We start from the raw sequence: 22820 nt of genomic DNA on the forward strand, positions 1-22820 counted from the left end.
GAGAGAGACACAAATAATACATTAAAGTAAATGATTTCTATCACAATATGGTTTAACCTTTTAAACCTTTAAAAAAAAAAAACGGGTATCAATATGAATACGCACAATGTGGAAATACTCTGTTGCAAGCAAACGTCCTGTATTCAAAATGTACAAAAGTAGGATTAAAAGTGTTGGCATCAAAACATACTTAGCCTATAAGTACTAGAAGTAAAACAAGTAATCGTTATGCACAATGTCTCATGATCTGCAATTTTCAAATAGCCAAAGTATATATAGGACATGTTTTACAAAGAAACTAGTATTACTAAAGTTTACAAATATTTGTAATGAAGTAAAAGTGTATCATTTCCCGAGGGGTCGTGAACGTACCGTTGTCTTACGTCACCACTTGCGCATCGCGTGTACACGTCATCACGTGTGTATTGCGTGCATACGTCATCACGTGTGCATTGCGTGCATACGTCATGATGCCGGTGAGCCGGACACAGAGGCGGACACCAAGCAAGCCGCTGCAGCTGCTCTTGATTCCATCGTGATGCAACTTTACACCAACACAATGGTAATTATTATGCTTCTAATTAGCCCAATTAACTCAGCTGTACGTACGCGTGGTCTTTTGCCGTTCAGAGTTTGTACCATAGAGTTGGTTTGTGCGCTTTAAATGTACTATCTGCTGAATAAACAGTTGTAAAAGTAGTTTGTATTAGCTTCATTTTTTGCCAAAGTTCACTTTACATCTCTACTTACACTGTTCACTGTTTATTGTCAACTTTATTTTATTTCACCATTCAGACTGAAAGATTGCGTAGCTAATGAGCTCATTAGGCAAATGTTTTTCTTTTCTTTCCTCTTTTTTTTCTTAGTTATGCTACAATAAAACTGACTGTCTGTCTGTCTCTGTCTGTCTGTCTGTCTGTCTGTCTGTCTCCTTCTGTCTCTCTGTCTGTCTGTCTGTCTCTGTCTCCTTCTGTCTCTCTGTCTGTCTCTCTGACTCCTTCTGTCTGTCTGTCTGTCTGTCTGTCTGTCTGTCTCTGTCTCCTTCTATCTCTCTGTCTGTCTCTCTGACTCCTTCTGTCTGTCTGTCTGTCTCCCTCCTTCTGTCTTTCTCCCTGCCAGGTCTGTCACACCCACTTAACATACTGAACGCACCCATTGAATACACTGAACACAGTACATGACAGTGAATCATATCATAGACTGAATGTAGATTACAAGTAGTATTCAGCAGGCTTGCAGGGTTATAGTTATATATTTTTTTCTTAAACCAGGTTCAAGTATTCAATAGGTCCAGGTATTGCCAGGGTTAAGTATTCCCTACCGTTACCGGTGTCAGGTATTTTACCAGGGTTATGAGGGTATTTATTTACCAGGGCAAAGGTATTCACCAGGATCAGGTAAATACCATGATAGTCACAAGTGTTACCAGGGTTTGGTAGTTAGTATTTATAGTAAGTATTTACCTGGGTTAGTTAGTATTTACCAGGCTTAGGTAGTTAGTATTTACCAGGCTTAGGTAGTTAGTATTTGTGTTTGGTTGTTAGTAGTTACCAGGGTTAGCTAGTTAGTAGTTACCGGGGTTAGTACTAGTGATAATGCCCTCCGGCATGGCAGACAGTGGGCATTGTGTTGCCCATCTCCGAGTGCTGTTGCTGGGCTTGCTGTTGGTGGTGGTGGTGGTGTGGGCAGCGGACAGCCAGGATTACTACACCTTACTGGGAGTCAGCAGAGATGCGACCACCAGAGAGATCAGGAAAGCCTTCAAGAAGCTGGCTCTGAAGATTCACCCCGATAAAAACCCAGTGAGTGAACCGTAAACTGCGACTCCTTTCTGACGTGTGTTATGTTTGTTGTCTGTGTGCCCGGATTATGTGGACAGCCTGATGTCACAGCACTGTAAGTCAGTGATTCTCAACCTTTTTTCTCATTCTCAAAGTGTTTATATCTGTGGGACCTCAATCTACACTGGCCCCTTTTCCCTCCAAAATAACTTTGGTTCTAGAGCTGGTTCCGTTGCAGATTCTTGGAGGCTTTTGCCATTGTTTACATCCCATCTGCATCTTCCAACCTGTAGAATAGTACAAAAAAAAAAGGCATGGGTTTCCGAGGCTAGTAGAATAGTGACACGTCAAAGAAAATTGGGGGAAAAACCGGTTCAACCACTTTGGAAAAGGAATCACTGTAAATTCCTCAGTGTTCATTTAACTCTGAGAGTGTGCAAATGGACCATTACGGGTCCATTTGGTTGCATTTGTTCGCTGTCGGTGTTACAGACCTGTAACGGTACATTTGGACCCCTGGTGGTCCCCGGACCTCAGGTTGTGAACCATGAAGTTGTCTCACTGTGTGTGTCTGTGTGCTCGAATGTCGTAGCACTGAACTCACTGTGCTGATGTCACCTGATTGTCTGATAACCAGATGCTGATATTGTGGAGTTGTGCACTCAGTCTAATGTTTCTACCTCTGATTTATCATGGTGAGAGAATAGGAGAGCTGAATCATCAGCAAAAAGGAACAGGTTACGATCACAGGCCTGTAATTTAATGCATGTAATTTATATAGCGCTGTTATTGGTACTCAAAAGACAGAGCAAACAAAAAAACAACTTCATTAAGAGAATAACTATTTAAAAGGGATAAAAACGAAGCAAAAAAAAACATCAAATTGTATTTAGCATTTAACCTAGTTATGCCGACCATGCAGACTTACCTTGGTCATTTGTTCTCATGTTTTTGTTACTTAGGCTTGTTTTTTTCTTGACCACAATGTTTAAAAATAATAATTAGATTTTTTATAAGTTGTGTTTACCTTGCTTATTTGTGTAAGTCGCTCTGGATAAGAGCGTCTGCTAAATGCCTACATTGTAAATTGTCTTTCTGTCTGTCTATCTCTGTCTCAGAACGACCCATCCGCTCACGACGAGTTTGTGAAAATGAACCGAGTTTACGAGGTTCTGAAGGACGAAGATTTGAGGAAGAAATATGACAAATATGGAGAGAAGGGTCTGGACGAATCTGAGGGCCAGCGCTACGAAAGCTGGAACTATTACCGCTATGACTTTGGTACGTGATTGTGGTAGCGAATTACTACCCCCTTATGTCTGGTACATAACTATGGAGGAAGCACAATCTTTTGACCTTTTGACCTTTTGTCAAGAGTGCCTCATATTTGTCACTCAAAACTCGGTGCACTTGTCATCTTTAGCAGGCTATGAGCTAACGGCCACAAACTATTTATAACACTGTGACAAGACCCCGCACACTATAACACCGTGACAGCTATTTTCAGGTGGAGCGAACAAGACCCCTGTCAAAGGGAGGGAGGAGAGCTAATATAAGAGCGGCACTCTGAGTGAGCCCATGGATTAAAGTTGTCAGTCGCCACGACTGCTTTCAGTCATTTGGATTCCATAGAAGTGAGCGTGTCTTCCGTGGAAGCATTGTTGCGCAGTGAAAGTAGCCTATCTACAAGCTCTCGCATGTAGATAGGCTACTTTCAGTTATTATTCTAAGATTAGAGCAGGGGTCTTCAATGTTTTTCAGGCCAAGGACCCCTTAGCTAAGGGAAAGATGAATCAGGGACCCCCCACTACATATTGTATAAACTTATAGTTATATATAGATAGTTGGATTCTTGCTAATGTGTATTTTCAGACAGTTAACCTTTTAAACCCTCAATATTCAGTCAACTTGACCGTTGGCTCTGTACTTGGTCTGCTCTTTTTCCCTCTACGCCAACTCTCCGAAAATAGCAGATCTACAAGCTCACAACGCCTCGCAGTTGTGAACTTGTAGATCTGCTATTTTCGACTATGTTCCCTATCACTCAAAGATTTGGCGGACCCCCTGTAGTAACTCTGAGGACCCTTTTAGGGGTCACGGACCCCCTGTTAAAGACCCCTGGATTAGAGTATTTAAAGTGGTCAAACTAGCAAATTATGTTCAGAAGCATCTTCCACAAAACCCTAATGTCTCGGATAGTTCATAAAAACAAAGGTTAAGGTTAACAAAGGCCTTAATCTTATTTCTGGTTGGCATTATGTAGAACAGCAGGGACATTACTAAAACATCATAATTTGACATATATTCTATTAGGAAACAGCACTATAGTGGGGGGCTCCTTTTCACAGTGTTTTCACAAAGTGCATGTTAGGACGTGTTGGCCATACAAAAGGTTTCCGTCGTGACATTTTATGTAGCTTGAAGCCATGTGAGCGGAGGGGAGTAGTTAACTCCGCTCACTGTTGGAGGAGTTTTTAAAGGAGTAGTTCACCAGATGTTTGTAGCGCCACGTGGCACGGCAACAAGTGGCAAATATTGAGCGGATTCATCTCGTATTAAATGTTGTTTTTATCCCACAAAATCGTGGGATAAAAAGAATTTTAAAAAAAAGTGTTGTGCTCTTCTGGACGTGATATCCAAAGCACTCCACTGCTCAAATGATACTTTCTAGGCCAGTGGTTCTCAAACATTTTCATGTCAAGAACCCCCAAATTATTTGCCACAGACCCCCATCTCAAAAATGTTTTGTGCCAAGGACCTCCAGAAGCAAAGATTTGCACAAATGTTCACGATTTTATCTACAAGCTCATAGCGCGGCATGAAATAGTTTTCCTTTTGATGTGTGGACACGCCACCAACACACCTACCAGCTTATGATGTCAAGATTCTCTACTGATCTTTTAGCTCTTGTGCCTGATACTCTACAAGCTCATTGTGATCTGTGCTTAGCTGTTATAGCTATATATAAGTATTTTGATTCTTTTAATATGATGACAATGATGGATTACGTCTGTGGTACACTGTCCTTCTAAACATGATGACTGAGTGTCTATCTGTCTGTCTGTCTAGGTATATATGATGATGACGAGGACATCATCACTTTGGACAGAGGCGACTTTGGTAAGGAGAGAGAGAGAGAATGACGTTCTGATAATGTAATGATGATTATGTTGATATTTGAGATGTGCATGAGTCTTATATTATATTATGTAGTTGTGGACATGGGTTCTGATAGATAGATAATGAAAGTATGATGATATTGTTTTGTTTCAGATGCGGCAGTAAACTCCGGGGAGATCTGGTTCATCAACTTCTATTACCCACGATGCTCTCACTGCCATGAACTGGCACCCACGGTACTACACACACACACGCACACACGCACACACACACGCGCACACACACACACACACACACACACACATATGCTTCACACAAACACATGACGTTTTTGTGTGTGTGTGTGTGTGTGTGTAGTGGAGGGACTTTTCTAAGGATATGGCCGGAGTCATCAGGATTGGAGCAGTGAACTGTGGAGACAACAATCGATTGTGTCGCAGTAAAGGAATCAACAGCTACCCCAGTCTGTACATCTACACCTCTGGACAGGTAACTAACTCGGTGCTTCTCAAACCTTTTCATGCCAAGTACCCCCCCAAATTGATACGTATTTGGCCGCAACATTATTCAACATTTTTCTAACACTTTCAAGATTTTTTCAAAAATGTTTAAAAATAGCAGATGTAGGGGGCACAGTGGCGCAGTCGGTAGCGCTGTCGCCTCACAGCTAGAAGGTCCTGGGTTCGATTCCCGCAGTGGACGCTGTGGGCGCTGGGGGCGTGTTCTCTCCTCCGCGTCATCAGTGCCCATACCCTAGGTGGGGTTGGCGAAAGGGCCTTTCTGTGTGGAGTTTGCATGTTCTCCCCGTGTCTCCTAGGGTAGGTACCCTCACAAAAAACATGTAGTAATCCTGGTCACTATACTGCCTCCCCCTGGCCAGCCGGGGCGCCTGATGGAGGGGAAGGGAACTGGTTGGAATAACGTGTTCCTTCCACGCGCTACGTCCAACCAGGGAAACTCCCCTGTCAGGTGATAAGAAGGTCAGACGGCTCTCATGCATTGAAGGAGGCATGAGCTCGGCCCTGGCCTCCCTAGGTTGCCAGAGGGAAGGTAGTGCCCAGGATTACACGCTTAGGCATTGGCACTAGGGTGAAAAAATAGGGGTTACAAAATCGTGGGATAAAAACTTAATTAAAAAAAAAAAAAAAAAAAAAGCAGATGTACAAGCTTGCTGTGGGGCACGAAGTAACCCGCTGTGAGCTTGTATATCTGCTATTTTTTGAATAGCCAACATATGAAATAATGGATAAAGTGGTTAAAATGATTGTGATGCTATATTAACAAATGTTGCTGGGGACCCCCTGGAACCCTCTCCAGGAGCCCTTGGGGGGTCCCTGGACCCCACTTTATGAACCACTGAACTAAAATAACTACTGTAACCCAGACTGTACGTTTACCCTGACTAGTCTTACTAATTGATTCTGTTCAGTCACTCATATTGTGAACCAATCAAAGAGATGCTAACGTTATCATATAATTGTGATGGAGTCGAATGTACAATATTTGCTTCAGAGATCTACTGGGGAAGAAGTTAAAACTACCGGTATATCATTTTTTGAAATTCTCAAGTAAAGTAAATATGACCACAGAATTGTACTTGGGTACAGTACTTGAGTAAATGCACTTTGTTACTTTTGGTAACAGGAAGAGTGGGCACTAAGGAAGAGTGGGCAGTGGGCACCTCAATGTAAAATTGGCTATTTGGTCCAAAATTAAAAAAAATCTAATTTTGGAAAACGGTCTTAAAGGAGAATTTTGGACTAAGTTTTTCTTACCTTTTCTATGACGTTATGATATCTTAGGATGAATGGTACAGTAGAAAAATGTCATAACTCCATCCCGGGTCCGCCACAGCTTAAAACGTGCGCGGATAGGCCTTGCGCTAGATCGCATATTTTAATGTCTTTTTTTTAATTTATTTTTTTAGATCTGACGTTCATAGTGACAGAACACTATCCAACCCAACTGTAAGTCTCGCTAGACGAGATTGAAATCTCGAGATTGAAATCTCGTCTAGCGAGACTTCTGTTTTTTGTTTTTTTCCCCTTTTTTTTTGGACAGTGTTCTGTCACTATGAACGTCAGATCCCAAAATTCTCCTTTAAGTAAGTATACATGATTAGAACATGATGGAACATTTGACAATTAAGGCCTAATATTTCTGAAATTGCTACAAATTGCTACAAAACCTATCCAGTCATTTGGGGGCATAAACAAGAAGGGTACATTTAAGTCTGATAATGATGTATTGTACCGTGCATGTTCAAATCATGCATACTTTGCATATACGGTATATATATATATATTTTTTTTACAAAATAGCCAATTTGACATCTCTTCCACTTCCGCTCTTCCTTAGTGCACACTCTCCTTGTATCCGTTACTTTCCACCACTGGTTTTAATTGGTGTTCCTCTTGTCTTGGGGTGATGTCACAGAAATCAGAGAAGTACTTTGGGGACAGATCCATGAAAAGCCTGGTCCAGTTCTCCATGCAGTTTGTTAAAACTACTGTCACGGAACTGTGGCAAGGTAAGGTCTGCAATACTACTATACGGTATTACACACACACACACACAATTTAGGCATTTAGCAGATGCTCTTATCTAGAGCGACTTACATTAAGCAAGTTAAAGGTAGGGTAAGTGATATTTTTTGGTTAAAACAAAAAGTATTTTGTTAAAAGGTTAAAGCACTATATTGTGATAGTAATCATTTCTATAGAGTGTTTGTTCAGTAACAGGAGTCTCCTCGTCTCTCCAGCTCTTTAATAAACAGAAAAAACTTTTTCCGGTAGGTGTCAAAATCTCAGCCAATCAGGAGAAAGTACCCATTTTTAAGCTTCATTTTTATAGTGTTCCAGTTCCAATTTTGCCTGCTCATTTCTTAGTGTCATCACTTCCAATTTCACTTGTTTAATCTATATCCTGATTGAGTTCTCTATCCTGATTGGATAAAATTGAAAATGAAACTGAAACTGAAACGAAAATGCATTTTCTGTTTTATAAAGAGCTGGAGAGACAAGGAGACTCCTTTTACTGAACAAACACTCTATAGCAATGAGTACTATCAGAATATAGAGCTATTTAACACTTATTTTAACCAAAGAAAATCACTTACCCTACCTTTTAAACACATCAAATGCAGAGAAACAGTGTAGTGCCTCAAGAAACTAGGATCACAGGTAGAACCTAGCATTAGTCTAAAACAATATACTGTCCAAATAATGTTTGTACATTCAAACTATAGGATACCAGGTAAACAATAAACTTAGCATATGTCTAAATAACATGCTAATGTATCTAAAATGCATTCTTAACATTGTGGTGAAGAAAAACAAGCTTATGTAACAAAAACATGAGAACGAATCACCAAGATGGTAGCACGCACATCCACGTAAAGTTTTATGCTGTGCCAAGTAAATGCTGCTCCTTCTATTATAGTGTTCATTTGGTTCTGTTTTGTTGTATTGTTTATGTTGTTTATGTTTCTAGGCAACGTGTTCACTGAGATAGAACGAGCGTTTTCATCAGGAATTGGCTGGGTCATTACCTTCTGCTCTGACTCTGGAGGTAACACACACACGCACGCACGCGCACATACACACACACACACACACACACACGCACATGCGCGCGCAAAATATTAGTGGATGGAAACGTGCATAAATACATTTAGTTTTGCCAACTTTTTGAAAATGTGCTTCATATTTGCGACGCATTTGAATGGAAACCCTGTTACTGAGTGAGTAGACAGAAATGGGGTCATCTTTTTTGGTCTACCTAAGGCCATCAAGTGCTTCTTTAAGAGAATAAAAAGAGTGTAAAATGTCCTTTCAATACAAGTGCGTTTTAAACCATTTAGAACTGGAATACGTTGTTGTTATACCTTTCAACCGGGGAATACCTCTGTGTGTAGTTGTTGCTATATCATCTCTGTCGGGTGGAAACCTCATATCTCAAACATTTTTACTTTTCAGGATTCAAATAAAAAAAATAGCAGATCTACAAGCTCAAAACGCATCACTTTGCGCCACTTTTCGAGCTTGTAGATCTGGTACCTTTTGAGGCTTTTGTGTGACGCTGTAGTATGATCAAGTAGGCCATTAATTTACGAAAAAAACAAAATGTTAAAATATGGAGATAAGAGGTTTCTGCCTGACGGCAACCATACTTAGTATATAGCAACATTGCCATTGCGAACATTGACAGCCAAGGCACTTTCACCTTTTGTCTTCCACCTCCACTCAGACTGTTCACAGGCTCATACGGGGTTAATAAGTCTAACATTGAATAGGATTCTTACTTGTAACAAGTATTACAAGTATTTCCACATTGTGGTATTGCTAATATTTGTTTCTGAACCCATTTAGACCAGAGGCCGATTCTACAAATGCCTTCTAAATCAGCAGTTCTCAAACTATTTCCCAATTTCAAAATGTATTCCAAATTTTTCAAACACTTTCAAAATGTTTCAAATTTGACGCGCTGTGAGCTTGTAGATCTTCTATTTTTTAATAGCCAACGCTAAAATATAAATTCACACAGATGTTTTCCCGGTTTTATTAAGTAAAAATTTTTAGTACTTCTTAAACCACTGATTAAAGGTAATTGATACAAAGAACCTATAATGTGTGCAATATGATTTAGAATATTTAGAAAGAATAATTATGATCAATGTTGTCAAATGCTACACACACACATTCACACACCACACTGTCTATAATGTTTCATTCATGTCTGTCTGTCAGATTGTCTGGAGTCTTCAACCAGACAGAAGCTGGCTGGCATGTTGGTAAGGGTACATTTTAATTCATGTAGGTCAGTGGTTCTCAACCAGTGGTCCGGGGACCACCAGTGGTCCTTGAGAGAGTACCAGGGGGTCCCCAGCGACATTAGTTAACATAGCGTCACAATCATTTTAACCACTTAGCTTTGGCTATTAAAAAATAGCAGATATATAAGCTCATAGCGTGGCACAGAGTGCCGCGCTATGAGCTTGTAGATCTGCTATTTTTTTTAAATCATGAAAATCTGTGCATAGCCTTGAATATATATATATATTTTTTAAAGCGAACATTTTTAACTCAAATCTTTGCTTCTGGGGGTCCCTGGCACAATATTTTCAGATGGGGGTCCGCGGCCAAATTTATATCAATTTAGGGGTCCCTGGCATGAAAAAAGTTTAAAACCACTGATATAGGTCATTATAAAAAGTAAACAGTAAGTAAATGATATGTAATAAATAAACTCTGTGTGTGTGTGTGTGTGTGTGTGTGTGTGTGTGTGTGTGTGTGTGTGTGTGTGTGTGTGTGTGTGTGTGTGTGTGTGTGTGTGTGTGTGTGTGTGTGTGTGTGTGTGTGTGTGTGTGTGTGTGTGTGTGTGTGTGTGTGTGTGTGTGTGTGTGCACGTGCAGGACGGTCTTGTTAAAGTTGGCTGGATAGATTGCGGTACTCAAGCAAACCTTTGTGACAGTTTCCAGGTAAGCATAAACCAGCAAGAACCTTGGTAAATAGATAGTCTTCACCATTATTATTATTATGTACAAGTAATTGCAATTACAGAACAGGACAATAATGTCTTATTTTGATCAGCTGTTATTGCGATATCTATAGTTGCATAGATGGATAGTAAAGGAATCACATCACATCAGACTAAATCATGTCTTATGTTCTTAGAATGGGGTCCCAGAGATGAAAATGGTATCAAATAGGTGTCCGGTTGTCTAATACATATCGTAGTTGTCCTTGTATGTACAGTATGAAACCTTGCATGTCCAAAACTGGGATTTTTCAGGAAATTGGAAAAATAACCTGTGTTCCAATGAATCCAATGTAGTTATTACTTAATCATAAGCTCTTGTAATAATAATTACTGCAGCTGAGACAATGTGAACAGTGGGTATGTTATATCGTCGCTGTCGGGTGGAAAGTGGAAACCTCATGTGTAAAAAACTGTTACTTTTTAGGATTCAAATAAAATAATTGCAAAAGTAGCAGATCGACAAGCTCAAAACGCGCCGCGTTTCGAGCTTGTAGATCTGCTACTTTTCATGCTTTTGTGTGACGCTTTAGTGTGATCAAGTAGGGTGTTAATTTACGAAGAAAACACAAAAAGTTAGAATATGGAGATGAGATGTTTTTGCCAGACAGCTGCAACGATATATAATGTAACATGTATTTCCATGTACTATTATGTTTACAAGGTAACCGGTGGCTCTACAGCATTCTTCCCCCCTGGAAGCTCCATGGAGAAACAAGGCAGTGTACTGGTAAGACACACACACACACGCACACACACACACACACACACACACACACACACACACACACACACACACACACACACACACACACACACACACACACATGTTTCCATGTGTAATGTATTGTGTATTATTGTTGTGTGTTCAAGTGGCTCCAAAGTCTGGACAGCAAAGAAATATACAGCCAGGTCATAGATCACCTGCCTGACCTGGAACTGCTGACCGCAGACAACTTCAAGGTACTACTATTGTACCATTGTATTGCATCTTACTGTACTGCACTAATGCATTCTGATTCAGCTTCAAGGTACTACTTCATTACCACGTGATTTATCATCTTAAATAATTATACTGTATTATATTGGCACTGGGTGAAAAATGGGTTACAAAATTGTGGGATAAAAATGTTTTATACTGTACAAAGTTTATACTGTATAATAATTTAATGAAATAACTAAACTAATTGGACGATATTATGACACTATTCTACTCTTCATTATGCTATACTACATATGTGGTGGATGTGTGGTATAATGTGTTGATGTGTGTGTGCTTGCATTGCAGAACAAGCTCACTGGTCATCGCTGGCTGGTCAGTTTCACGTTTGGACAGAAGAGTCTGGCTTCTAACGAGTACAAGAAACTACAGGCTCTACTCAGAAATGACCACATACAGGTATCTGTCTGTCTGTCTGACTAACTCAGTGGTTCTCAAACTTTTTCATGTCAAGGACCCCCAAATGGACACTTATTAGCCCGCGGACCCCCATTTGAAAAGATATGCCAGATATGACCCCATAAGAGAAGATTTTTACGGCTCTAGCAGTGATTCTCAACCATTTTAATTTCAAGGACCCCCAGTTTGACATGCATTAGGTTAAGGAGCCCCATTGAATGGCATTTCTATCTCTGGGACCCCAATTTATATTGTAAAATCAATGTTAATTTAACTCTGAGAGTGTACAAATGGAATCAAATGGACCCATTAGGGTCCATTTGATTCCATTTGTACACTCTCTGAGTTACAGACCCATAAGGGTCCATATGGTTAACTATCCATCATTTAGCTGGGGACCCTCAAGTACCCCTGGGGGTCCCCGGACCCCACTTTGAGAACCAATGGTCTAACTGACTGACTGACTGACTGGTTGTCTGTCTGACTGTCTGTCTGTCTGACTGTCTGACTGACTGTCTGAATGTCTGTCTGTCTGTCTGTCTGTCTGACTGTCTGACTGTCTGACTGTCTGACTGACTGTCTGACTGTCTGTCTGTCTGACTGTCTGACTGTCTGACTGTCTGTCTGTCTGTCTTTCTAGGTTGGCAGAGTGGACTGTATGGCTGATGCAGAGCTGTGTCAGTCTCTATACATCTACACTGCTTGTGTTGCAGTCTTCAAAGGCCTGGGCATTCACCACTTTGAAATACATCACGGTCAGTTTACCTTTACTATTACTAAACCAGTGGTTCTCAACCTGTGGGCCGTAGGTAGTGTTACAGTGCTGCTGCACTCACACTGACTGGCAGCTCCAACGCTACAGCTATACCATTCATTTTCAATGGAAACCAGCGACATGAAGATACAAAGCGATGCCCGACGTTTGTACAGTAGCCGCTACAAAATCTTCAATCCAAGTTGAGCTTGGCTTCAACTGCAGCTGCATTACAAAGATATACAAAGTGTTCTCTGACCTTCTCTCTTCACACAATTCCTGCTTGTAATGGCTGGGGGGGAAAACTAATTATTTAGGTCAGGCAGTTCCGTGTTCTTTTTAACCTTTTACCTCGTTGGCAGTGGTGTAGTGGCAATTTCTTTAACCCATTAACACTTTACCTGCCAATCACGAGTATAACCGTTGATGAAAAATACACCCGTTTACTGCCAAAATCTGCCATCCACGAGTATAACCGTTTTTTTTTTTTTTTTTGGTCTTTTTTTTTTCAATTTATCCACACAGAACCAGAGATATCACGATCCAAAGATTTCTAGCTCCATTCACTCCTTGGTTAACTTATTACTTTAAAATCCTGTATCTCGGCTCCTGTGTAAAAAAAAATTAAACACTGGCACTGGGGGAAGTAAAATTAAAAAAACCCTCTGGCAGGGAATGTGTTAAGACCGGGAACGCATCTGTGTCATTTTAAGATTTCTTTGGCTATTCAAAAATAGCAGATATACAAGCTCATAGCGCGGCACCGAGTGCCGCGCTATGAGCTTGTAGATCTGCTATTTTTGAAAAATCTAGATTTATTTTTTTCCCCCAAAAACAGTTTATAAAACATTTTTAAGAATCGCCTCAGGTCTTAATGGGTTAATGACGTGCACGCCGGTTCATGTGCGTGCGGCCGGGTGCTCCTGCTCAAAAGACTGGTGGGACGCTGTGGTGGCGCGTGAAGCGAGCACTACACACACCTTCTCCTCGGACACATGATACATGTCGGGTGTGTCAACACTTCAAGCATTGTGATCTTGTCGATCAACATTTTTTTTGCTACTTTCACTCGACACTCTTGTACGAGGAAGTAGGGCATTAATTTACCAAAAAAATACCCATACATGAGTTAAAGAGTTAATAATGACTAATATGAAGATAGCAACAATATACTATACCATATTATACTGATATGTCTGTCTCTGTCTGTCCATCCAGGTAAAGATGTGTTGTACAACATTGTGGGCTTCGCCAGAGACAGTGTCAAAGGTCACGTGACCACTCTGCTTCCTGACAACTTCCCGTCTGACAGGAAGGAGCCCTGGCTGGTGGACTTCTTTGCACCGGTCAGTCAACTACAGTATATCTGCATCTGTCATTTTACTCTGTACATATTTCTGTTTTTATTTTGTATTTACTTTTTAGCCACTTGAACCTCAGCGTCCATATTCTGAAGGCGAACATTAGCATTTTTTTTTTTTAGCTTAGATAGATCGTAGATCTGTTATTTTTGGCCACTAGTGTCAAAAGTAGCAGATCTGCAAGCTGTAGATCTGCTACTTTTGCTGTTTTTGAATTTGAATCCGGTTTTGGACATATGAGGTTTCCACCCGACAGAGACGACGTTCCTCTTATTTGAATGTATTTTATTTATAGTGCTGTTTCTACAGGTTGGTTATTAAATTCTTAACATGTTATTATTTGAAATGTGTTTTTATCTACAGTGGTGCCCGCCGTGTCGAGCGTTGCTCCCTGAGCTGAGAAAAGCTTCCATCGTATTGGCCGGCCAGATGAAGTTTGGCACGCTGGACTGTACCATTCACCAGGACCTCTGTAGCACGGTACCTGTCTTTACTGTAGTGCTGCACGATTCTTGCTCAAATGTGAATCACGATTTTCCTCCATAAGAATTGAGATCACGATTCTCACACGATTCTCTTGTAAATATAAAAATATTAAGTAAAAAAGTTTAAAAAAAAAAAATTAATTGAAAAAAATTCTGAGGCCGATTCTAAAGATGTTTTCTAAATCCTAACAGTTTTTTGAAAAAAATCTAAAAAATATATTTTCAAGATTTTTCAAAAATAGCAGATCTACAAGCTCATAGCGCGGCACTCGGTGCCGTGCTATGAGCTTGTATATCTGCTATTTTTGAATAGCCAAAGAAATCTAAAGTGACACAGATGCGTTCCAGGTCTTAATGGGTTAAAATCGAGATTGCATAGGTGTCTGAATCGAGATCACGATCTTTTTTCGATTAATTGTGCAGCACTACTGTCTACACTCAGGGGTCTTCAACGTTTTTCCAGGCCAAGGACCCCCTAGCTGAGAGAGAGAGATGAAGCAGGGACCCCCATGTCATATTGTATAAAATTGTGTTGCAGACTAAAACATTTTTCATAGATTTCATAGATAGCTCAATTCATGTTAATGTGTATTTTCAGACGGTTAACCTTTAAACCCTCAATATTTAGTCAACTTGACCGTTGGCTCTGTACTTGGTCTGCTCTTTTTCCCTCTACGCCAACTCTCTGAAAATACAATCGGCTATTTTCGGGACCCCTGTAGTAACTCGGTGGACCCCCTAGGGGTCCCGGACCCCCTGTTGAAGACCCCTGGTCTACATGTCTGCCTTTACCGTCTACATGTCTGTTTACCTGTCTGTATGCCTGTCTGTCTGTCTACATGTCTGTTTACCTGTCTGTCTGTATGCCTGTCTGTCTGTATGCCTGTCTGTCTGTCTTTACTGTCTACATGTCTGTTTACCTGTCTGTATGCCTGTCTGTCTGTATGCCTGTCTGTCTGTCTTTACTGTCTACATGTCTGTTTACCTGTCTGTATGCCTGTCTGTCTGTCTGTCTGTCTGTCTGTCTGTCTGTCTACATGTCTGTTTACCTGTCTGTCTGTCTGTATGCCTGTCTGTCTGTATGCCTGTCTGTCTGTCTTTACTGTCTACATGTCTGTTTACCTGTCTGTATGCCTGTCTGTCTGTATGCCTGTCTGTCTGTCTTTACTGTCTACATGTCTGTTTACCTGTCTGTATGCCTGTCTGTCTGTATGCCTGTCTGTCTGTCTTTACTGTCTACATGTCTGTTTACCTGTCTGTATGCCTGTCTGTCTGTGATAGGTTCTTGATCGTTATCTTAAACCCCCTTGCTGTTGATCACACACAGATAAAGAAGACACGTGACACACGAGATCTCTTTTACTCGTACGAGGATTGTAAACGACCATGTACCTCACTGGACACGATCCCAACTTACAATGGCGCATCCTCCCCTCTACCAAGCACTTTATTATCACAAGACAGGGGAGAGGAGGAGACAGTGGAGTGGAATTCTACTAGCTGATAAGGACTGTCAGACATATTACACATTGGATTAATACATTGCAGGAATTCCATTAAATGAATACAAATCAAAGAAAGAACTTATATACACACATTATAATATATATCTCTGTACACAGATATTATAAACTGGTCCTAACATTCCCTCCTGTTGTTCATTTAATTAATACTTCTGAACATCACATTTCAAAATGAACATCATAACAGGATTTTTATTAATCAACCCAACAACTCAAACATTTGCCTCTTCGCTTCCAGTGGCCTTGGGACTAACTTTCTATGTCCCTCTCAAATAGGGCTTGAAAGGAATACACACTCTCGTGTGGAGTGGAGCACTTGGGACAAATATCGTCATCAGTCTAAGACAACGCCGCATGTCTGCACGACCTTCTCATTGACCATACACTAATGGTCTTGCTTTGCGTCACTAACATTCTTGGAATTAATGTCATCTGAAATAAAAAAACACCACATGTCCTTTTTATCAGAAACGCAGACCCCTCCACTCGCAGCAGTCAAAAGGTCAAGAGTCCATCTATTCTGGACGGCCATTAACGACGCTGACTCAAACTCACGGTTTTGGGCCTCTGGTCATTGTAGCATTGAGGAACAGGCTACGTCTATAGTTAATTGTCTCTACACGTAACATAAGCTTTCCCACTCCAAGATGGGGAAAGAGAGACAAACCAACCTTATTGGCACGGGATTACCAGTGAGATTGTATTTTTCTTACAACCTCCAATTCTTAGTTGATCTAAACAAACACGGGGGAGTCAGCATTAATGTCTGTTGACAATTTTGTTCGTTGATCTGACCCTTCTTCACAGAGCCAGCGTGGACATAACAAAGGTTAGGCTTCCGAGTGACATACAGGCTTAACAGTGCTATTTAGGGCGTATTTCAACTGATGGTACGGTTTCATGGCAAATAGCTGCTGTTAGTTCAAAGTCATTTTCTCCCAAGGCTCACCAGCGATATTGGATTTCGAGGCATGTCACTTCTCATGACCAGTTGTGTGAAACAGATATATTTATATGTGTGCAACCATAAACATTCACATTTTAGTCTTAGCGATTTGATTAGCGTAAAAATATACCCAGCATTTAGATTTAGACGGTGAGAAACATTTTCGTCAACACTCCTCGATTTACGAGTAACTTTAATAATACAAATATATAATACACTCATAGAAATTATAAAACTCACAAAAATACCAGGGGTGCTATTCTAGGTGTAATAGGAATGGGGAAGGGGATTATTTTAATGGGAGTCTTCTCCAGGTTTGGGTCTGACCGTAGCGCTATCAGCTCGGCCCCACCCGCTGCTGGCTTTAGCACTCCTATTACTTAAATGTCTGATAATGTTCGAACCAATTTACAGTGGCCTTTTGTGGATCCAAATAACACGTTTCACAGCAATTGTGTTGGTGACCAGGACTCGGAACGGACCCTCTCAGCGCAGAGTTGGTCCTGGTCCTTTGGCTTGATGATCTTTATCACGGCATGCAGATCACCAGTGCTTCAGTCCCTGTAGGGAGAGAGAAAAGACTAGACAGATAATTTGCACTTTGGACTTTATTCGCTTTTAAATAAAGTAAACCTCCAGTTTCCAGTCACTATTTTCATGTATGGCTCCACTAATGTGATGCATTATGGCTATGGCCGTTTTCACACATCTGTACTTCAATCTAGTTTTACAGTAACATCACTTTTCAAGAAGTGGAAATAATAGTCTTACATATGGCCTTTCGTTACCTTTTCATTGTCTAAAAACATGTACAAAACTGTTTAGCATAATTTTGAAAATTATAAGTGTGAAAATGCTGCTTAATTATATATTATATGTGTACCATCCCTCCTGTTTGAGATATGACCTATGGTCATGACTCAACTTCAGATCCTAAGTGTGAAATGGTCTGTGTCACTGGTGGCAGACATAACAAATAAAAACTCCCAATGTGAAGCGCGACTAGGTTCCTTTTTATCTTATCTACATAAGCGTTTCCCAGGCGTAAAAGTGCCTCTGCTAGTCTACTGTGCAGCAAAAAATAAACAAAGTAGAAAATGCATCTTGGCTATTATTGTAGAGTCAGACATTTAACATCGATGCCCTTAGCGGCCTTGGGGTTCAAAAATACCACAACGAACTTTAGTGAGATGAGGTTGAGTACATATCAAAAATTTACACAGGTTCCAGGTCTTAATGGGTTAAGAGACATTTGGAGTAAAAACCTAGAGGCCTTAATATCTTTCAGTTTGGACAAAGGACTTAGTATAATCAGGAAGGGCCAACACAGAGACCAAAATGTGTATCATCTGTCTTAACTTAACAAAAACGTCTTCTACCAACGCAATTCAAACTATATGGGGCATACTGCAGGGAGCTCTCTCTTATTCTTGGGTTTTGGTGCTTGTATCTAAGCTGCTCTTCTATCTGAATGTAAACAGTGGCCTGCTACTCTTCCCCCATACTTTCACATGTGGGAGATTCTACTACTAAATCAACACACGAGATAACGTGAGACGAAACCTGACAACGTGGCCTTAACATTTAGCTATTTCCCTTGAGAAACTGGCTGGACTATTCACAAACTCTTGCTGATACTTAAATGACTAGAAATACTTAAACAATGAGTACAGATACTTTAAAGTTCCCAAACTGAGTAAAAATACTTTAAATTTTCGTTTGGGTCAGTCCCTCCTTTTCTCTTTCTTGGCTGGACTTCACACGCACACGCACACACACACACACACGCACACGCACACAGAGCCAGGCTCACTGAATTGCTCTCACTCTCTTATTCTCTCTCTCTCTCTCTCACTCATGCATGCGAGCACACACACATACTCACACGCGCGCACACACTCACTCTCCAGTACTCAGTCTCTGTCTCTCTGTCTCTCTCTCTCTCACGCACACATGTGAACACACACACACATGCAGACAGTCAGACAGACACACCCACTCCTCTCACACACACAGTACCTGACACTCTCCAACGTAAGTGACGTCATTCCACATGCTTCAAACACACACAGTCTTTTCGGTACATGAACCTACACACATGCACGTATACAAGCACACACGCACGTCATAACCCATTTTTTCACACTACTGTTGCTACCCTACACACTTTACATATAGTACATATGTATTACACCCAAACACCACATTCACTCACATTCATGTGCACTAACGCCTGAACACACACGCACACTCTCTCTCCTTTCATGCAGGACATAATTTAATCATGTAGGTGGACTGTACTTCCATGTACTGTATTCTCATGTTCTTACTAAATAAAAGTACATTCCTCCACACACACCCATACACATACAAATTCACTCTTTCTTCCTCTTCTCTCTCACCCATTTAAACATCACTCCTTTACATGTCGTTGTGCACCACGACATGGAAATTTGAAATGTTTAAATGATTACTGCATCTATTTGGGGCATTCATACAGATCACAAAAAATGCACATTCCACTCTCTCATTTACACATCTTTTAGACAAAACAAAACATGTTCTTCTTACTACAATACTCTCTAGCTTTCGCTCTAATGCGCACAGCCTCCTAGCTTCTTCTCTTTCTCTCTTCTCTAATCATCCCAGCCTGACATATTGCATGACTCGCAAAGAGCCAGTCCGAAGAGAAGATGGCCCTTACGACCACATATACAACATGAGTTGGGGGCCCTTGTTTGGCCTTTCTCTTTCCTCGTATCATCCCATCCATGTACTGTTGTGCTTGATATACAATCAGCCACAAAATGGCCTAAACGACCACACCTAAAACATGAGTTGGGGGCCCTTGGCTGGCCTCTCTTCTTGCCCTGCTTTGGCTTATTTCCTTCGTTGGTAACATCGACTACAATCACTTGTTTCACAGGAGCACCTGTATCTTCTTTTTCCTTCTCCATATTAGCAGTCAATTACTATTATGTGGGTGAAAACTTAAATATGTGTGGTTATTATAATGTTCTGTTCAATGTGTAGAAATTATTTTAATCACTGTAAATATCTTGTTCTTATCCTAACTAAGTGTATTTCAACGTTTCTAGGCACTGCTGTATACTGGTCAAAAACTGTATCACACCCAAATATTCACCAGTTCACCACGTGTGGACTAGCCCAGGGGATCAGCTAACTTATCACATTCAAACCACACACCGTACACCCCTGAGAATGATATGGGGGTTATAAGATATATAGACTAAACATAGACAAAAGGATCTGCCCTGGAGGGTCCACTACGTGTCGACTTGCCCCAGAGGATAAATCACTAAATCCTCCGGAGGGAGCTATCAGACTCTTTATCTTTTAACTACCGTGACTCTCTCTTGAACTCACAAAACTCGTTCTCAGTATAACTCTTGCAGCTAATAAAATGCAGTGGCCCCCGCCACTACAACACAACTATAACTGTAGTTGCTTATCTATGCACAACTACAACACACTTGTCAATATTACACCTTAGTAATAACAACAATATGTCCACACAAGGACCACACTTACATGTTTCTTATAGGCGTGTGATCACGTTCAGATTTCGGCAGTCGTTCGTCGAAGAGAAGATTTCGGACTGGTGAACACCGGCCTGGTTTACACCCCAGGGCTTGCAGGACCCTCTTAGATCTCTGGCTATCGATAGACTTGCGATGCGTCCTCTTCTCCTCTTCCAAAAACGACGTAGAAATCCGACACGAAGGACCAGTGAAATGATAGGTTCTTGATCGTTATCTTAAACCCCCTTGCTGTTGATCACACACAGATAAAGAAGACACGTGACACACGAGATCTCTTTTACTCGTACGAGGATTGTAAACGACCATGTACCTCACTGGACACGATCCCAACTTACAATGGCGCATCCTCCCCTCTACCAAGCACTTTATTATCACAAGACAGGGGAGAGGAGGAGACAGTGGAGTGGAATTCTACTAGCTGATAAGGACTGTCAGACATATTACACATTGGATTAATACATTGCAGGAATTCCATTAAATGAATACAAATCAAAGAAAGAACTTATATACACACATTATAATATATATCTCTGTACACAGATATTATAAACTGGTCCTAACAGTCTGTCTGTCTGTCTGTCTGTCTGTCTGTCTGTCTGTCTGTCTGTCTGTCTGTCTACATGTCTGTTTACCTGTCTGTCTGTATGCCTGTCTGTCTGTATGCCTGTCTGTCTGTCTTTACTGTCTACATGTCTGTTTACCTGTCTGTATGCCTGTCTGTCTGTATGCCTGTCTGTCTGTCTTTACTGTCTGCATGTCTGTTTACCTGTCTGTATGCCTGTCTGTCTGTATGCCTGTCTGTCTGTCTTTACTGTCTACATGTCTGTTTACCTGTCTGTATGCCTGTCTGTATGCCTGTCTGTCTGTCTGTCTGTCTGTCTGTCTGTCTGTCTTTACTGTCTACATGTCTGTTTACCTGTCTGTATGCCTGTCTGTCTGTCTGTCTGTCTTTACTGTCTACATGTCTGTTTACCTGTCTGTATGCCTGTCTGTCTGTCTGTCTGTCTGTCTTTACTGTCTACATGTCTGTTTACCTGTCTGTATGCCTGTCTGTCTGTCTGTCTGTCTGTCTTTACTGTCTACATGTCTGTTTACCTGTCTGTATGCCTGTCTGTCTGTATGCCTGTCTGCCTGTCTGTCTTTACTGTCTACATGTTTGTTTACCTGTCTGTATGCCTGTCTGTCTGTATGCCTGTCTGTCTGTCTTTACTGTCTACATGTCTGTTTACCTGTCTGTATGCCTGTCTGTCTGTATGCCTGTCTGTCTGTCTTTACTGTCTACATGTCTGTTTACCTGTCTGTATGCCTGTCTGTCTGTATGCCTGTCTGTCTGTCTTTACTGTCTACATGTCTGTTTACCTGTCTGTCTGTATGCCTGTCTGTCTGTCTGTCTGTCTGCTTTTACTGTCTACATGTCTGTTTACCTGTCTGTCTGTCTGTCTGTCTGTCTGTCTGTCTGTCTTTACTGTCTACATGTCTGTTTACCTCTCCACATACCTGTCTGTCTCTCTTAACTGTCTACATCAGTCGTTCTCAAACTTTTGTGTCCCAAATTGATATTTATTTGGCCGCGGACTCCCATCTGAAAATGTTTTGTGCCAGGGAGTAGGACCCCCAGAAGAGAAGATTTATGTTAATATCAATACAAAACGATTCAAAAAATGTCAAACATTTTCAAAAAACTCAAAAGTAGCAGATCATATGTACAAGCTTTCACAGCTCTGTCTGTCTGTCTGTCTGTCTGTCTACTTCTGTGCCCGTGGGAGCACGCCTTGATAAATGCTGGAACACCACTAATGCTGTGTGTGTGTGTGTGTGTGTGTGTGTGTGTGTGTGTGTGTGTGTGTGTGTGTGTGTGTGTGTGTGTGTGTGTGTGTGTGTGTGTGTGTGTGTGTGTGTGTGTGTGTGTGTGTGTGTGTGTGTGTGTGTGTGTGCAGTACAATATTCAGGCCTACCCGACAACTGTCATCTTCAATCGTTCCTCCATCTATGAGTATGAAGGCCATCATTCTGCTGACGCAATACTGGAATTTATACAGGTAACACACATGCACACGCACACACACCCTTACAGTTGATAACTGATAACGGTTGATAGCAGGCTGGATTGAATTGAAACCACACATACTGTATGCATATCAATATACATCATAGTCTCTCTGTCTGTCCTTTTGTCTCTCTCTGTCTCTCTCTCTCTGTGTCTGTCTGTCTGTCTGTCTGTCTGTCTGTCTGTCTGTCTGTCTGTCTGTCTGTCTGTCTGTCTGTCTGTCTCTCTCTGTCTCTCTGTCTGTCCTTTTATCTCTCTGTCTCTCTCTCTCTCTCTCTCTCTCTCTGTCTCTCTGTCTCTCTG

At 41.1% G+C, this 22820-nt stretch overlaps 1 protein-coding gene across 1 annotated transcript in view; it reads left to right on the forward strand.

Moving 5' to 3' along the window:
* Positions 1 to 483: 483 nt before the first annotated feature.
* Positions 484 to 22820, forward strand: part of dnajc10 (DnaJ (Hsp40) homolog, subfamily C, member 10) — a 39551-nt gene continuing 17214 nt past the window's right edge. Inside the window, exons 1-17 of the mRNA XM_080412929.1 lie at positions 484 to 562; positions 1120 to 1802; positions 2900 to 3062; positions 4851 to 4901; positions 5055 to 5137; positions 5259 to 5390; positions 7338 to 7431; positions 8394 to 8471; positions 9650 to 9693; positions 10315 to 10380; positions 11104 to 11169; positions 11313 to 11402; positions 11728 to 11838; positions 12479 to 12593; positions 13811 to 13938; positions 14317 to 14433; positions 22408 to 22509. Of these exons, the coding sequence (XP_080269055.1) occupies positions 1596 to 1802; positions 2900 to 3062; positions 4851 to 4901; positions 5055 to 5137; positions 5259 to 5390; positions 7338 to 7431; positions 8394 to 8471; positions 9650 to 9693; positions 10315 to 10380; positions 11104 to 11169; positions 11313 to 11402; positions 11728 to 11838; positions 12479 to 12593; positions 13811 to 13938; positions 14317 to 14433; positions 22408 to 22509 (1647 nt within the window). The 5' untranslated portion in view covers positions 484 to 562; positions 1120 to 1595. The remainder of the gene's footprint in view (positions 563 to 1119; positions 1803 to 2899; positions 3063 to 4850; positions 4902 to 5054; positions 5138 to 5258; positions 5391 to 7337; positions 7432 to 8393; positions 8472 to 9649; positions 9694 to 10314; positions 10381 to 11103; positions 11170 to 11312; positions 11403 to 11727; positions 11839 to 12478; positions 12594 to 13810; positions 13939 to 14316; positions 14434 to 22407; positions 22510 to 22820) is intronic.

This window comes from Gymnoscopelus braueri (genome assembly GCF_963280865.1).
Source record: "Gymnoscopelus braueri genome assembly, chromosome: 18".
Classification (NCBI taxonomy): domain Eukaryota; kingdom Metazoa; phylum Chordata; class Actinopteri; order Myctophiformes; family Myctophidae; genus Gymnoscopelus; species Gymnoscopelus braueri.